Source organism: Cyprinus carpio, chromosome A3, assembly GCF_018340385.1.
Source record: "Cyprinus carpio isolate SPL01 chromosome A3, ASM1834038v1, whole genome shotgun sequence".
Lineage (NCBI taxonomy): Eukaryota > Metazoa > Chordata > Actinopteri > Cypriniformes > Cyprinidae > Cyprinus > Cyprinus carpio.
In genome coordinates, this window is record NC_056574.1 from 27,265,024 (window position 1) to 27,283,279 (window position 18,256).

General features: G+C 35.6%; 1 protein-coding gene across 3 annotated transcripts; it reads right to left on the reverse strand.

The window, feature by feature from the left end:
- Positions 1-271: 271 nt before the first annotated feature.
- Positions 272-16,649, reverse strand: LOC109051194 (band 3 anion exchange protein-like). Of its 3 annotated transcripts, XM_042727529.1 has the most exons (22): positions 16,472-16,649; positions 14,773-14,838; positions 14,566-14,621; positions 10,227-10,289; positions 10,041-10,138; positions 9,903-9,949; positions 9,661-9,826; positions 9,111-9,246; positions 8,866-8,935; positions 7,451-7,493; positions 7,176-7,360; positions 6,873-7,074; positions 5,985-6,188; positions 5,406-5,554; positions 5,110-5,304; positions 4,765-5,010; positions 4,503-4,592; positions 3,379-3,545; positions 2,839-3,080; positions 2,518-2,687; positions 1,634-1,807; positions 272-1,389 (listed from the first exon to the last, which is right to left on the reverse strand). In XM_042727529.1, exons 2-22 carry the CDS (start codon positions 14,833-14,835, stop codon positions 1,342-1,344), a joined length of 2,814 nt encoding a protein of 937 aa, XP_042583463.1. In that variant the 5' UTR covers positions 14,836-14,838; positions 16,472-16,649; the 3' UTR covers positions 272-1,341. The 3 variants fall into 3 exon arrangements, with proteins under 3 accessions (XP_042583463.1, XP_042583470.1, XP_042583480.1); XM_042727536.1 differs by lacking the exon at positions 10,227-10,289 and having other exon boundaries at positions 16,472-16,647; XM_042727546.1 differs by lacking the exon at positions 10,227-10,289 and having other exon boundaries at positions 10,041-10,164; positions 16,472-16,647.
- Positions 16,650-18,256: the final 1,607 nt, after the last annotated feature.

Genomic DNA, 18,256 nt, shown 5'->3' on the forward strand with positions numbered 1-18,256 from the left:
ATTTTTGGTAATTGTAGTCAATTATAAAATGCCAACCACAGGTCATGTGACTCTCTAAAGTTACATAACTTTCAATACCATTCATACCATTTTTAAGAAATTCAGCAGATGCATTAAACTGACAAGAACTTATTTAAACATTCATTTTAATGAAAAATAACAAATTCTATTTCAAATATGTTCTTTTGAACTTTCTATCCATCAAATAATCATGGTTTTCAGAAAAATATTAAGCAGCACAACTGTTTTCAACAATATTTGAATATATATATATATATTAATAATAATGGGATTATTTGAGCCAAGTGATAACACTACATTTTAAGTTGAATATTTCTGTTTTTCTACATTTTCTGAAAAAATAAATAACTAAATAAACAATCAAAAGGTCCTCTTAAAGTACCCTGGTTGGGAATCGCTGGTGAAAAGCTGCTAATTTTCAGAAAAGTAGGTCCAGCTTAAACATGTAAGGAAGCTCATAGGACTCAGAATGGGCTGGACATCCAAGAAGGAGGGTGGAGGGTGGTTGCCAGGGTGGGCCAAGTTTATGATTGGGTGGGCCAGGCCCGCCCAGGCCTCCTGTGAAGTCAAGTCTGCTGGAAAAGTGGATGTGTTTGCATGTGCCGATGACTAATTTAGGACAGGAATATAAGGCTTGTTTATACTTATAATAATTTTAGATGTTTTAAAGAATTTTAATCATTAAACAAAGTCACACACCATAACAGACCAAGCATCCATAAACTAAATATTAATTTATATTCTAAAGTATCAAATCTTTGCAATAGTTACCTACGCTAACATTCTGTATTTGTCAGCCTATAATATTTACAGGTATGGTGTCCCTGAAACATTGAAATTCTAATAAGAAATATAAAGGCACATTTTGCATAGGCATCACCTGTTAAAACAGGGTAGGATTTACATTCAAGCTGGTGTGTAGTTGACATGCTTCACACGGACATGAGATTTCTTGCACGGAAACCTGAATACATAAACACCAGGATGTATAAATCCCAAATGAAGAAAGAAAAAAGACTTATCAGGCACACAAACACAAAAAAGAAAAAATAAAGCACACCGTTCCATGAAAAAGTAAATAAAAGTAAGAAAAGATTGTGATAAACAACTATGGAATGTATATGAACAGTTTATGAATTTTAGGTGTGCATTAATTCTTAAACTGTAATGATATAAAGACATATCGATTGGTAAAGCTAAGATTTGAATGCACAACAGTTAAAAAATATAAGCAAAAGATTCTCATGTAATGAACACAGTACGATGAATTCATAGTGGCTTGGAATCAAGAAAGACGTTCAGGGCTTTTCGGGGGTTATTTTAGTCATCCTCATCATCAAATTTCACGTTTGCATCATCTGCATCCAGCTGCAAAAGGATGACATTACATAAGCAGTCACAACATAGACAAATAAAAATGCATAGGAGTGTTTTTGACTGGAAAATAAAATAATTAAGGAAAAAATATCAGTATAAAACAATACATTATGTGTACAACATGAAGAGTTCATATAGCACTTTTTGACTGGCTTTGTTTTCTATTAAGACATGGTGCGTGAAAAGGTCATGCAGAAATGCATAGGGGTCTCAGGCCTAATAAAGAGATACTTACACATTTCATTTCCATGATAGTGAAGACGTGACCGGTCATGAACATTCTCAGAGGGATCGTGAGGATCAGGACAAAGGGCAGAGCAAGTGAAAATGTACTAGATTTTACTGCCCACAGAATCACTAAACATATCACTTGGATCAAAGTGTACAAGTGCATACGCATAGTAGGCACCTGTAGAGAAACAGAGAGAGATCAGTACTGTAGATGGATGAATCAATAGATTGACAGATTGACTACATGGCCAAAAGTATGTGGACGCCCCCTTCTAATTATTGGGTTTCACCATGCACTACTGATCAAAAGTTTGTGCTTGATAAGAGATTTTAAATTATGTTTTAAAAAAAAAAAAAAAAAAGAAGAAGTCTTTATGCTCGCTAACACTGCATTTATTTAATCAAAAATACAGTAAAACAGGAGTATTGTGAAAAATTACTGTAATTTAAAATAACTGCATTCTATTTGAATATATTTTGAAATAAAAAATATAAACTAAAATTCAAAAAATAATACACAACACCACAAAAACAATCCTAATATTCAGATGATTCTTCAGAAATCAGTCTAATATGCTGATTTGCTGCTCAAGTAACATTTCTTATTATGATTACTTTTGAAAACAGCTGTGCTGCTTAATATTTTTGCGGAAACTGTGATACAGTTTTTTTCTCTTTGATGAATAGAAAGTCCTGAAGAGCAGCATTTATTTGAAATAGTAATTGTTTGTAGCACTATAAAGGTCTTTATTGTTTTGATCAATGTAAAACATCCTTGCTGATTAAAAGTATCAGTTTCTTAAAAAAAAGTGGGTGGAACCCAAACTTTTGAACAATAGTACACTTTTGTCCATATAGTGTATATGTGTGTCTGTAATTAAATCTTACACGGGTGACAAATGGAACAGGTGGGTGATGCTTTTTCGGTGTAATAAGCAGAAGAATACGGTCCCAAAGCTGGATGCCACTCAGTGAAGTGATACCCATATAGAGAAAGATCCCAAACAGAGCTGTCATAGGAATCATCTTCAGGATGGGCTCCATGAGAATCGAGACCCCTGTGGGTAAAGAATTTTTAATTATTCTGTGTATTGTTCAATATCATTTTGTTAAGTATAATTATGTTGACTTGATATTTTTTTTAATGGCAATTAAAATCTAATTTTATTTATTAAGTATCATTATATCAGATAAAGGCTTGGAACTCACCTACCATCACGGCCACCAAAATACCACTGACTCTTTGTTCTAACACGCGTTGAATCTGAGGTCTGGGGCCTTTGGTCATGACAGTCAGGGCGTTGGCATGTGTGACAGATCTCACTGTGGCGGCACTGAGCCAGGGGACACCAAAGATAGAGGCAACTCCTCCCAAGAACACCAAAAGGAGGAGGTCCAGATGGAAACCAGAGCCCTTGACCATTTTTCTCTCTGGCTTACTCACGATCAGCCTGGATGGTAAGGAAAAGGCGTGAGGTTAAGGCAGTAGCTACACCAAAATTTTGACTTCCAAAATCCTTGCATGAATCTTCATTTTTTCATAAATTATAGTAATATTTTACAGAATTCCTGTTTTTACTGTTTTTATTAAATTAATGTTGGTGAGCATAATAGACTTATTTCAAAAATATTTTCATTGTATCTTTATCTGTATCTTATTGCTGTTTTCTTTATGGTGAAGTTCTTCTAGCATATGTGTCTTCACCCAGTGTGAATTTAAATGTGCTCTATTCTGAATATCACACTCACGTAGTGATCTGGGACTCAAGGAAAATAAGGATGAAGACCAACAAGGCAGGAACAGCACAGGCGAACATCATCCAGACAGGGAATGGCTTCTTCTCACCAAATGGGCTGATGATCCAGCCTCTAGCAGATGTGTTGGACACGGTCAGCCCCTTTGGCACCACCAGTTTCTAAAGCAGGAAGTGAAAAAACACATTGAAACTATCCATTATAATGTTCAAAACCCCAGATTATTTGAATCCATTAATGCTATGGGTCCAGATGCATAAAACATGTTTATCTTCATTAGGGAGATTTTCCACAGCCACCCTGCATCAATTCGCTAATGAGATTTGTTTTAATTCTCTCAAAACGATAAGTTAAAATCTTTCAACAATTAATTTCTTGTTCACACCAGATTGGAATTTTTTTTATTAATTTAAGCAAATTCTATGTGTTTTGGCACTTGTGTGCAAAAGAGAAAATATGGCAATTTGCAAATAACTAAATGCACATAGCTTGCTGAGCAAAAGTCTTGAGTTGATTCTCTGTGAAACTGTTATACATAGCACAATCACTGCCATTTTTGAACATGTAGGAACATCACAGCCCTACACAACAGTTCATGCAACTTGTAGTGTTACATTCTGTAAAGAGAATGTTTTTTTTTTTTTTTACTGCTGTACTTGACTACAGATATAAGAAATGTGTACAAATGGACATGCAAATACGTACCCTCTATTTAGATGCAATATAAAAAAATGTACTGTATACAAAGAAATGTGCATATTCTTTTTCTGTGTACTACAGTATTGGATTTTCCCAGTAAACATTTACCTACAGTGTAAACAAAAAAGTAGAACAAAAATCTAATTTGTATATAACAAACATTTCCAAGGTTGACTGCCATGGTAAAAAGTACAGCTCACACAATGACACCAAAAAAATAAATAAAATAAAATAAATAATTGGAGCCATTGCTTTTTGAAGCATGAATTAAATATTTTGAGTTACTAACTTTTGCAGACATGCAAAATCTAATAAAACAGTTGTGATAGTTGCATTTATAATTTAGAGAAAGTTAGGGCCAAAACAATTGAGAAAACCCATAATAGCAAACTACGTTAAATTATTAGTGTTTGTCAAACCTGTGTGTAGGCATCGCTGATGCTGATGTCCACAGCAATCATGAAGAAGATGGCGATGGGGACACCAAAATCTCCAATCATTCGACGGATCTGGTGGTGTACAGTATTTTAATAGTAACATGATTTACATTTAAAGGCTTGGCTGGATGGTATAATTGCTAAAATGCCTTTTTGTTTTCCATTATTATTTGAACTTTTAAACCTATTTTTGGCTAAACAGTATCAGAGTTTTAAATAAAAAAGGTCAACTGAGCACACTTACAGGGCCGGGAAGGAAGGTGCTAGTTTTAAACCCACGGAGATACAATGCAATGAAGAAACAGCCAAACATAAGGCACATGGACAGCAGGGCAGTGTTGGGATAGGCCCTCTCTATTATCTCATGATGTTCAGTAACATTGCCATCAGGATGATATGTGATGTTGGTCTTTTTGATAGGGTGGAAGGGGTCTTCCGAAGAAGCATTCAGGTGTTCGTAGTTCAAAATCAAAGGATGCGCTTTGAAAATCTGCGGAGAAAAAAGAAAGAGAACAAAGCATTTCATGACAATTTATATGATGTGAATTAATCTAATTTAGAGTGTGTCCATTTAAGAGACTGAATATACCCTGATAAGCTTGGCAAAGGTCTCATAGATGAAAATGAGAGAGATCAAGATGGAGAAGATCTCTTGGGTGAAGCGTGAGATGAAACGGACAAGGAAGCTCCCCTCCACTGCCACAATCACCACCACAATGACGATCAACCACATGCCCACCCAGACACGGCCCACGATGTACTCAAAGCCATTAGACTTGCAGAACTGAATGGGAAAGATGAACGTATTTAGATGGATGAGAAAAGTCATATAGGTGGTGATAATCTACCTCATTAAATCGCAATTGTCACTGATAAAAGCATCACCTGAAAGAATGCCTCCTCAAACACCATCAATGGACCGGTAAACCCAATGACAAGTACTGGTTGAGCTGCAAACAGAGAAAAGATGACGCCCTGCACACAGGTAGCGACCATCAGCTCAGAGACCCCCATCATGTGCTCTGTTTTGTCCGCTGAAACATAGAAAGCGATGGAAGGTTAGATGTGTTGAAGGAATACTCCACCAAAAATGGTTTTGGGCTCCTTAAAGAAAAAACAAATATTTTTTTGAAGTTTGAAGAGCATTTGAAAAATCTAAAGAACCTTTTTCCATGACTATAAAAAACCTTTTGTGGAATGGATGTTACAGGTTCTTCATGAAAATTTTTTTTTTTACCTATCATTTCGCTTTAGAAGACTGGTTCATCAGCTGGGGTCGTATGGATTACCATCATGTTCATTCACATCTTTTTAATGATTTCATCCTGTCTAGGTGTGCAGTTATTGGCCACAATAAGATAAAAAGTGGACCAGATTTAATACTGCAAGTCAAATGCTAAATGAGGCTGATTTAGTTATTTTTCAATGGTGTGATTAGTCTATGCTTGCAGTGAATGTACTCACCAAGAAGTCCTCCAAATGTAATGGCAGGAGAAAGGGCAGCGAAGTAGATGAAGATGACAGCAGACAGCACCTGAGGGTCCAGTGCATCTGTAAAATCACTAAGGTAATGCTTGTAGCGGCGTTTTATGTCTTTAACCATACCGCCAAACGGATAGCCGGTGCGGGCCAGTGGATCGTCCCGTGGCTTCTCAGGTCCAGTTGGGGCAAAAAAAAACAATTCAACAAATATTTTTAAGAAATTCCAGATTTAACACTAGGACGGCCTAGACAGATCCAGAGGAAGACTGTTCCATGTAGACATTACTGATCATTCTAAACTGCATATAAATACATGTTTGAAATTTTGAAGGGTATTAAACCCTTAAGATGTACACAGAAAAAAACATATGCATGAAGTATGATAAGCCGAAAGTATGAATATGATTAGATCTTACTAATAAATGTATTATTGCCTCTTACATGATAAATTTGTTGATACTTTCTTCATTTGGAAGTGGATGAAAGTGTCTGCTAAATGACTGAATATAAGTGTAACTATATTAAATATTTTGCAGTAATGACAGACCAGCATCCTACACTAAAATGAAATAATTATAATTAAGTCAGATTTACATCTTAAGAAGACCCAGACATTTTTTTTTTTTTTTTTTTTTTAGATTTTTTTGCATTTTCTACACCGATTCTCAAGGAAATCTGCACTGAAATCTGCACAATACTGCAGAATGTAAGGAGCTGAAAGCATTAGCAAATTATTTAATAAACATCAGACTGTTTATATTATTTAATAAACAAATACACACAGGGGAGTGAAGGAATTTTATAGCTTAAAATTTTAATTAAATGAATACAGTGACACCAGTATCACCATGTGATTATATAAAGCCTGACCTTTGCCCCCAACCATGAGTCGGGTGTCATATGGGCGGACTCTCTCACGTAGCATCTTCTTCTGAAAGTTAATGATTGGCTTCAGCATGCTCTCATCCTGGATTTCTGTGGGTGGGATCACAATGCTGCAGTCCATGAAGTCTGCCATGGCATTGGTCAGATCCTTCTCGTTTGTAGCTAAGTAAGCCTCCAGAGTGAAAACCTGTTTGCAGGTACAGGATTAAGATGAGACTTTAGAGAAGAATTAATTTTATTTGATCTATTTAATAACATATCAGTGTTGAGTCCATAACTCTTCTTTACCCAGTCAGCCATCAGCGACGCCATGGCCCGGCCACTCTCATGATAGTCCATGCCACTGTGACTGGGGCCCACGAGGAAGAAAACAAAACGGACTGGAATTGGAGCTTCCAGAACCCCTTCCATCACCACTGAATCCCGTAGACGTGCAAATGCTATCACTGGTTTCTGGAGGTTCTCCACCACACCTTGAGAGTAGTGCAGAAACAAGGGCATGAAGTATGCTGTATAATAAATAATAAGTGTTCTTATAGAATATAAAATAAATGTACTGTCACCTGATAAAACCACAGAGGCCTCCACACGATCAACTATGTCTCGCTGAGGATGAACAGAACAGTCCAAAAGTCAGTAATTGAAACTGGCAGAGCATTTTAACTTTAAAACAGGTCTGGAAAATCGTCATGTAATGACCCATTTCTAATGTTTATTTGGAGGCTATAGGTTTTTAGTTTTTATTAATTTGGAAAACTGAAGGGATGGATAGTTGCACTGTGATTTTAACAAGTAGAACACCCTAGATCAAATTCTTTTGGTGGTCCTGGAAAAACTGTCCTATCAAATAATCATAGTCTTCATCCTAACCAATTAAGGGATACTCCATCCCAAAAAGAAAATTTTGTCATTATTCACTTACCCCCATGTCGTTCCAAACCCGTAAAAGTTCCGTTCGTCTTCGGAACACAATTTAAGATATTTTGGATGAAAACCGGGAGGCTTGTGAATGTCCCATAGACTGCCAAGTAAATAACAGTGTCAAGGTCCATAAAAGGTATGAAAGTCGTCGTCAGTATACTCCATCTGCCATCAGACGTGCAATCTGGGTTAAATGAAGTGACAGGAACACTTTTTGTAAGCGAAGAAAACAAAAATAATGACTTTATTCAATAATTCATTTGTCAACAGTCTCCTCTGTGTCTTTCCATATCACTGTATGCTGTTTATGCTCTTTTGTGTCATCTGCGTGTTCCCGTCCCATGTTCCCATAGATTCATGTAACACAGATTGCACGTCTGATGGCAGATGGAGTATTCTGACGACGACTTTCATACCTTTTATGGACCTTGACACTGTTATTTATTTGGCAGTCTATGGGAAAGTCTCAAGCCTCCAGATTTTCATCCAAAATATCTTAAATTGTGTTCCGAAGACGAACGAAGCTTTTACGGGTTTGGAACGACATGAGGGCAAGTGATTAATGACAAAATATTCAATTTGGGGTGGAGGATCCCTTTAACTAGCCTAACATTAAGAGGGAAATGATAGTTGATAAACTATACTGTGCCCTAACATCAGCTCTACTCCTTTCTAACATTGGATTGGTTGATGGGACTGTTGCTGTAGGATGGGGTGCAGAACCCATGGATAGTTCAATAATTCTAGTTCTAGTTCTAGATAGATAGATAGATAGATAGATAGACAGAGACAGACAGACAGACAGATGGATATATATATATATATATATATATATATATATATATATATATATATATATATATATATAAAGATAGGCAGGCAGCAGGCAGGCAGGCAGACAAAAAGACAGACAAAAAGACAGACAGATGGATAGATATATATACTGTATATTGATAGATAGAAATATAGATAGACAGATAGATAGATAGACAGACAGACACACAGACAGACAGATAGATAGATAGATAGATAGATAGACAGACAGACAGACAGATACCTGTTTGGTGATTGAGAATGTTTGCAGCTCTATGTCTGCTGAACCAGTGGCTGAAGTGGGCTCTAATTGACTGTGAAACAGAAACAACGAGTCATATAAAGTTTACAGTCATATACAGGCATATTCAGCTATTAATAAAGCCCCCTGTGACTCACATACCAAATAATGAGAAAAAACAACAACAACTAACTGTCCTCCACATGCATACAAACACACAAAGCAACACAGAGAACAAGGAGCCTAACCTGCGCTTGCGTTGCAGTATGGCTACAAGAGCGTCACGGTCAGTGGGCTGGATCTCTTTTTTGAGCAGAAGCTGTTCCACCATCATCTGACAAATGCTCGATAAGCTGCTCTCATCAACATCTAGCAGCACCGCACCTGGTTACAGCCACCATAAAGAACATGTAGAACTAATGTGAATGTCAACTGGTCACCACAGAGCAGTGGTTCTCAAACAAGGGTTCTGGAGCCCACTAATTCCTGTAAATTAAAATAAACAGGCCAGGGGGTTCTTCAAATATTGTTGTGAACAGTGTTGAGTCAATAAGTTTGAGAACTGCTGTCATAGAGGGTAAAAAACCTCTTATTGTGATATCAAGTCTGCTAGTGTCATTTCATTAACAACTCTGGAAGAAGTTGATCCAGTCAGTGAATTAAGATGCTCTGGTTGAGATATGGGCTTCTGTTAGAAGTATATGTCAGTGTTTATGCAGGCAGCACAAGTTCCTGTTCTCTCTACACTTTATTTTAAGTGTCTAAAGGCCAAAGGGAATGTGTCACTCTGTGTCTCACCTGTGCTCATGACCTTGCGGAGTTGAAAGAGGCTTTTGAAGGTCAGATAGGAAATGTGGGACTGACTCCATTGTCCTGTGGCAGGGCTTAAGTTCTCCTCATAACCCAGCCAGCGTCCCATTTCCTGCCACACCTCCCCACGAAGCTCATTTAACTCAACGTATGCCTGGTGTGGATCAGAATTTTTATTAAGATTTTAACAAAGATAAGAGTTAGTGAATTAATGTGTTTGTGTGTATCACCTCTGCATCTCCTCTCTTGATGGCATTGGTGTTGGTATTTCGGGCAGCTGAAGAAGGGAAATGGAAAAAAAAATAAGTAGTGAATCAGTAAGATGCAGGGTTTATGTTTGTATATATGCATGTGTATGGCAAACACACCCTCTACGTCTCTAGAGAAGGTGAAGGTCTGATGCTGCTCCTCTTCCTGCTGCCTCATCCGCTCTAAGTCATAGCTGCCTTTGTGTTCTGCAGGCGTCCTAAAGAGGGCGACAGAGAGCACACACTACAACACACACACACACACACCAGGGCACAGACCTGACTGTCACAGCTACACACACTCACCATATCTTATGCACCATAGGGCAGACTGAGCTCCATCCTCTTACAAACCGGCTCAAGCCATCCCTGATACAAGAAACATAAACCTCACTCTGTCCAGCCCTCCTCGCACTGCCCTGGTCGGCCACAAGGGCGCGACATTTTACAACTTTACTGTCAATAATCCTGTAAGTACTGTAGTGTATAGTAATTCACTATTTTATTTATTTATGTAAATAAAGGAGGGCACAGTTGGGCTTGTGAACATTTATCAATACCCACAACACTCCATATGAAAGTCCATCAAATAATAACTTATGATAATCAGAGATTTAAGTAAATAGCAAATTTTTTAGAGCTTTTCAGATGACAGCTCTTTCTGATTAGCTTCTCCCGAAGATAAATGACTATATAAATCAATAAATATAAGAATTGATGGATAATTAAATAAAAAGTAGATCCAATTTTATTAAAACTAACAAACAAACATGTCTGTAGCATATAACCCCAAAATAAAATAAATAAATATTGCATTGCATCGTTATTTTCAAGACAAATATTCTCAATAATTTGTGAAAATGTATTCTAATGATTGTAAAGTGAAAACATTAAAACTGAACTGTATTTACACATCATGTTGTACTTTATGTACTATATGTAGTTTATGCTCAGTTGCAACAACTGTAAGGTGTTTTTTCTTCTTTTTCTTTCTTTCTTTCTTGTTCTTTTTTTTCTTGAAATATCAGTTTTCAAAAATGTACAAACATTACTGGTCCTAAAACAGGTCCAAACTTTTGACCTGTACTGTATATATACAGTGGTGTGCGGTGGTGTTTTAAAATGAGGAAGCATTTTTATTTTTATGTATTTATATATAAATATTACATTAAAAATAGAACAAATATTTTATTAATATTATTTTTTTATTTTAATATTTTTAATACTAATTATACATTTTATAGTGTTTTATGCATTTTTATATTTATTCCAAAATAATAACTAAAGGCAGTAACAATATGAACAATATTCTGGAAACAGTTTACAATAAGGTTTCATTAGTTAACATTAGTTAACTACTTTACCTACGCATGTCGCTGTTGGACAGTGTTGCTTTATAAAAACGAGTGATTTTTAGAAACTTTTAATATCATATTTAGTCATATTTGCGCTGTTTTATTTTTGCAATATTGATTATTTTCTCATCCAACTTTTTGAGGAGACACTGCCTCCCTTGCCTCCTTGGAGGAAACGCTGAAATATTTCAGGTCTTTTATTGTTTTAATACTGATGATTTTGGCATACAGCTCATGAAAACCCAAAATTCCTATCTCAAAGAATTAGCATATTTCATCCGACCAATAAAAGAAAAGTGTTTTTAATACAAAAAAAGTCAACCTTCAAATAATTATGTTCAGTTATGCACTCAGTACTTGGTCGGGAATCCTTTTGCAGAAATGACTGCTTCAATGCGGCGTGGCATGGAGGCAATCAGCCTGTGGCACTGCTGAGGTGTTATGGAGGCCCAGGATGCTACGATAGCGGCCTTAAGCTCATCCAGAGTGTTGGGTCTTGCGTCTCTCAACTTTCTCTTCACAATATCCCACAGATTCTCTATGGGGTTCAGGTCAGGAGAGTTGGCAGGCCAATTGAGCACAGTAATACCATGGTCAGTAAACCATTTACCAGTGGTTTTGGCACTGTGAGCAGGTGCCAGGTTGTGCTGAAAAACGAAATCTTCATCTCCATAAAGCTTTTCAGCAGATGGAAGCATGAAGTGCTCCAAAATCTCCTGATAGCTAGCTGCATTGACCCTGCCCTTGATAAAAACACAGTGGACCAACACCAGCAGCTGACATGGCACCCCCAGACCATCACTGACTGTGGGTACTTGACACTGGACTTCAGGCATTTTGGCATTTCCTTCTCCCCAGTCTTCCTCCAGACTCTGGCACCTTGATTTCCGAATGACATGCAAAATTTGCTTTCATCCGAAAAAAAGTACTTTGGACCACTGAGCAACAGTCCAGTGCTGCTTCTCTGTAGCCCAGGTCAGGCGCTTCTGCCGCTGTTTCTGGTTCAAAAGCACACGCCTGTGCACGGTGGCTCTGGATGTTTCTACTCCAGACTCAGTCCACTGCTTCCGCAGGTCCCCCAAGGTCTGGAATCGGTCCTTCTCCACAATCTTCCTCAGGGTCCGGTCACCTCTTTCTCGTTGTGCAGCGTTTTTTTTTTTTTTTTTTTTTCGTTTCTTTTTTTTTTTTTTTTTTTTTCCACACTTTTTTTCCTTCCCACAGACTTCCCACTGAGGTGCCTTGATACAGCACTCTGGGAACAGCCTATTCGTTCAGAAATTTCTTTCTGTGTCTTACCCTCTCGCTTGAGGGTGTCAATGATGGCCTTCTGGGTTAACCTCTTACCCATGATTGCGGTTTTGAGTAATGAACCAGGCTGGGAGTTTTTAAAAATCCTCAGGAATCTTTTGCAGGTGTTTAGAGTTAATTAGTTGATTCAGATGATTAGGTTAATAGCTCGTTTAGAGAAACTTTTCATGATATGCTAATTTTTTTGAGATAGGAATTTTGGGTTTTCATGAGCTGTATGCCAAAATCATCAGTATTAAAACAATAAAAGACCTGAAATATTTCAGTTGGTGTGCAATGAATCTAAAATATATGAAAGTTTAATTTTTATCATTACATTATGGAAAAATAATGAACTTTTTCACAATATGCTAATTTTTTGAGAAGGACCTGTGTACCGAGGAGGCAAGGGAGGCAGTGTCTCCTCAAAAAGTTTATATATATATATATATATATATATATACATATATCAGGGGCGTATCCTCCAAGGAGGCAAGTGACTCATCGTCAACACAAAAAGTTGGATGAGACAATAATCAATATTGCAAAAATAAAACAGTGCAAACATGACTAAATATGATATTAAAAGTCTAAAAGTCACACGTTTTTATAAAGCAACACTGTCCAACAGCGACATGCGTAGGTAAAGTAGTTAACTAATGTTAACTAATGAAACCTTATTGTAAACTGTTTCCAGAATATTGTTCATATTGTTACTGCCTTTAGTTATTATTTTGGAATAAATATAAAAATGCATAAAACACTATAAAATGTATAATTAGTATTAAAAATATTAAAATAAAAAATTATATTAATAAAATATTTGTTCTATTTTTTATGTAATATTTATATATATATATAAATAAATAAAAATAAAAATGCTTCCTCGTTTTAAAACACCACCGCACACCACTGTATATATACAGTACAGGTCAAAAGTTTGGAAACATTACTATTTTTAATATTTCTGAAAGAAGTTTCTTCTGCTCATCAAGCCTGCATTTATTTGCTCAAAAATACAGAAAAAAATGTAATATTGTGATATATTATTACAATTTGAAAGAATTGTTTTTTAAATTTATTATACTTTAAATTATTATTTATTTCTGTGATGCAAAGCTGAATTTTTAGGATCATTATCACATGATCCTTTAGAAATCATTCTAATATGATGATTCATTATCAAAGTTGGAAACAGTTCTGCTGCTTAATATTTTTTCAGAACATGTGATACTTTTTTAGGACACTTTGATGAATAAAAAGTAAAAAAAAAAAAAAAAAGAAGCTATGTTTTTTTAAAATATAAATATTTTGTAATAACAATATACACTACTGGTCAGTAATTTGGGGTCAGTAATTTCTTTTCTTTCTTTTTTTTAAATAAAATCAATACTTTTATATCAGCAAGGATGTGTTAAATTGATAAAAAGTGATAGTAAAGAAAATATATTATTAGAATATATATTATTAGAAATTTTTCTTTTTTTGAATAAATGCAGTTCTTTTTAACCTTTTATTCATCAAATATATTAGACAGCAGAACTGTTTCCAACACTCATAATAAATCATAATAAATCAGAATATTAGAATGATTTCTAAATGATCATGTGATAGACTGGATGTTACATGTGACACTGAAGGCTGGAGTAATGATGCTGAAAATTCAGCTTTGCATCACAGGAATAATTTTTTTTTTTTAAAGTATATTCAAATAGAAAACTATTATTTTAAGTTGTAATAATATTTCACATTATTACTGTTTTTTTTTCTGTATTGTTGATCAAATAAATGCAGGCTTGATGAGCAGAAGAGACTTCTTTCAAAAACATTAAAAATAGTAATGTTTCCAAACTTTTGACCTGTACTGTGTATATATATATACATTTTTTTTTGATTGATACAACGTGACTAGGGCAGCATTCATAAGCTGTGGCTGAGAAATACAGTGAAGCAGATACAAATTTATTTGCATTTTTCTATCAGTGTGTGATAGGCCTACTCACAAAGTGAATGGAGATGAAAGAGGTGACTCATTGTCCTCATAAGACATGTCATTGTCCTATAGAGAGAGAGAGAGAGAGAGAGAGAGAGAGAGAGAGAGAGAGAGAGAGAGAGAGAGAGAGAGAGAAAGTGTTTAGTACACTTTATGACTTAAATAAATGTAATCTATGGATGGATCAACTACATGTGCTATGAGATGCTCTCCTCACCCCTTCAAACGATACTGCTTCCATCATCAAAACTGTCTTCTCTCTGTCCCAGAACTCACACATAACCTTATACACAAAGAAACAAAATAACACAGTCAGTAAGAACTGCACACCTGCTACATGCAGTGGTTATAATTCATTCATCTGCTCCCTTTTATTAAAGTGTTACTAAAGGCAACATAACAAATGAATTTCAACAAACTATATGTTTGACTAGTATGAGTTTTACCAAGTACATTTTACTTCAAGTGATTTGCATAAAATATTTACAGTATATTTGCAATAGCATACATAAATTTGAATTTATACAGTTTTTAATGTTCTGTGTGTCTTTGAATATTTCATTAAAAAAACAACAACAACAAAAAAAAAAAAAACACAAGGCCTCAGTTTACAAGCACTGAGGTTTAGATCACAACTCAGTTTTCGTGTCTTTCAGTGGTTTAAAACTGAGACACCCTGAACTAGCACAAGGTTGTGTAAGAGCCACAAACAGACAATTATCTGAAGACTGAACTTCTATCATGTGATAAGGACTCTTCTGTCTCTCATGGACAGAGGAAGATAGAGCACATCAGAGGGGTTTGGTGAAGTCTTGGAGCTTTAAAACTCTCTCTACTACTTCAACAGAATAATAAAGCTGGTAAATACAAATGTTTTCCTCACTGAACAAAAATATGATTATCTTATCAACGTTTACAATAAAATTACTATGAAATCTAAAAGTGTTTTAAAGTTCATTCAATTCCACGATAGTTAGGATTTGTGCTAAAAACTGTGAGCAATGATAAATCTAGTGGATGGAGAAGAACACTGTTTCCTAAAATGTTTTATTAGAATATTGCAACTAATTAGTTAAATATGATAATATGACCATCTGTATGTTCATTACGAAGCCTATATACATCAGATACACTGAAGAAAGTTCATCTATAGACCCAGTGTTCAACTTCAAAAAAACTAAACTACACCAGACTACGACAGTTTAAAAGACAAATGATTTTCATCTTGAGATTTACTTGTATGATCAAATTAACTTTTCTTTTATCTTAGCAGTTTCAACAACTCTAAATTGAATGGCAAATTTAAATATGCTGTCTATAGTAATTTGTTAAATGCAGTTATAAAACAAACATTCTGTCTCCCTTATATGAGCCACACATTCACAGTCTCCAGTATGAAAGCTCATTTTCAGATACTTTTGAGATATTTGGAAAAAATTCAAATAAATAAATAAAAAGATATTTTGAAAAAAAAAAAAAACCCTAAATAAAGACAATTTATGACATAAAGTTCAGATTTCTTCTACCAACACTTGCAAAATGACTGATAAATTACTGCTGCCAGTTACAGTGAGATCTGTACACTGAAAACACTGAAAAACACTAAATAACAATTGGTATAAAAACAATTTTAACTCAGAAATTGCTAGTATATTTCAGAAACAATTACAAAGAAACAGCAAGCAACACCATGAAGCAGAAAAACTGAAATATAATTTTCTTGTAAAACAGACTCAAATAATCTTTGTTTTATAACTACTTTGAAAAATCGTTTTTTGCAGTGTACCTTTAGCAGGTGTCCCCCTGTCCATAAGTGACCACTCTCTCATTTTAACCTACTGTTTTCATTTGCATCCACTCAGACCTTCTAATAAACACTTCATTTTGCTGTTTAACAGAACACAGCACACCCTTACCTGAGCCCAGGTGGTCCTGGCGGGTCTCTGTGCTGGGTTTCTGCGTCTACACTTTGAGCCCCCAACTCAAGACTGACCTCGGACCGATTCAAAAATCATGGGTGGAAATGGAGGAGTAATGGAAAAAGAAAGAAAGACGTAAAGTCATGTAGTGTATGGCAACCCGAAAAGCAACAGCATGCGTCGAGCACCCAGGGGTGGGAGGGAGTGATAAGATCCCCAAAATAAGAGAAAAAGCCTTATCGATGGGGCCACCTTATAGCAGGAATACCCCAACCCTAATACCACTCCCAAAAACAATCACCCTCGACCTGGTACAAGACAAAACATAATAAGAGAGGGAGAGAGAGTTTTACAAGCAATGTACAGTTACCTGTGCTAGTTAATTCTGGATTCTTAATAAACAGATTCAAAAGGCATTGGTTCATGTGAATTGTGCGTATCTGCAAAAAAACATTAATATAAAATATAAATAACCCATTGTTTATGCCACTCCCAGAAAACAGTTAATCTGAATAAAGGCCAAATGATGATATAGACAGACAGACAGAGAGTGAGAGAGCGATAGAGAGAGAGAGAGAAAGAGAGGTTTATGTGGAGTTTTAATGTGGAGCTCATCATAAGCAAGGCAAATTAATCAGAAAATCAGCAAAACAAATGAATTGCCTTCTGACGTCAAGCTGCATAGAGGTTTGGGATTCCCTTCATGTAGGGCAATGGTGGACACCCCTCTAAAGATGGCTGGGGGGGTGGGGGATCTTTAAGGGGTTTCCCCCTCCTTGGCCCTCACATCAGTTTGATATGCCACCTTTTTTCCGCTGAGTCACGGAAACACTGCTGCCTCTTCAGCCAATGAGAGCTCGTTTAGGTCCTGGAAATAAATAAAAACAAAACAATAATCCAGGGTGTGTCATTTGAAGCTTCTTGGTTCAGGTCATTCTCTAGAAATGCCATTTGTGTTCCTGTTATGTTCCTTACTATTCATTACTACTCAGGACACTAAACCTGGTCACATAATTTGATAGATTTAACTCTGTTTAGAGTGTAATGCAAAATAAAGATTAAAATATAACAGTTTTATTAAAAATGTATTGTTAGTGATTGGAAAATCAGCCGATTTGTATGTTGCCTATATAATCACATTAACATTTTAATGGATTATATAGAAGAAAAACAAACAAACAAACAAACAAACAAACAAACAAAAAAAAACAGATACATGTTGGTTTAACTGAAATTATTATTATTTTTTTATTTCTCAAATGCTTTATGCATTTTCTGAAAATGCATGTTTTGTCTTTATCCCTCACTTTCTGTTCAAGACAGTTATTTTGTGACATTTCCCCATTTAAAAATAATGGTTTCGTAACAGTGTTTTTGATCACATGGTTCAAACAGATAATGTCTTGCTTACAGTATGTCTTTACATTTACATTTGCCTTATCAAGCTTAATATTTCAGCTCTGGGGGAAAAATCACAGTGGTCTGTTTTTTTTTTCTTGGCAAAAAGTACAAAAATATAGACTTTCAATGAAATGTTCTCAGTTATACCCTGTGATTTATAAGTGAAAGTACCAAAATTTACTTATTTATATTTAAATATATCTTTTTTAAATTTACTATGACAGAGTAGAAATAATACCATAAATTAAGGTGTGTGGGGGGAAATGTTGACCCAACTCTGAATTAGTGAGAACCTTCCACTATTTTTATAGCAATTTTGGTTCACGGGGTATGAGGTGAACATGGATGGGAAAATGATTTTTGAAAGAAGCAGTAACCCGG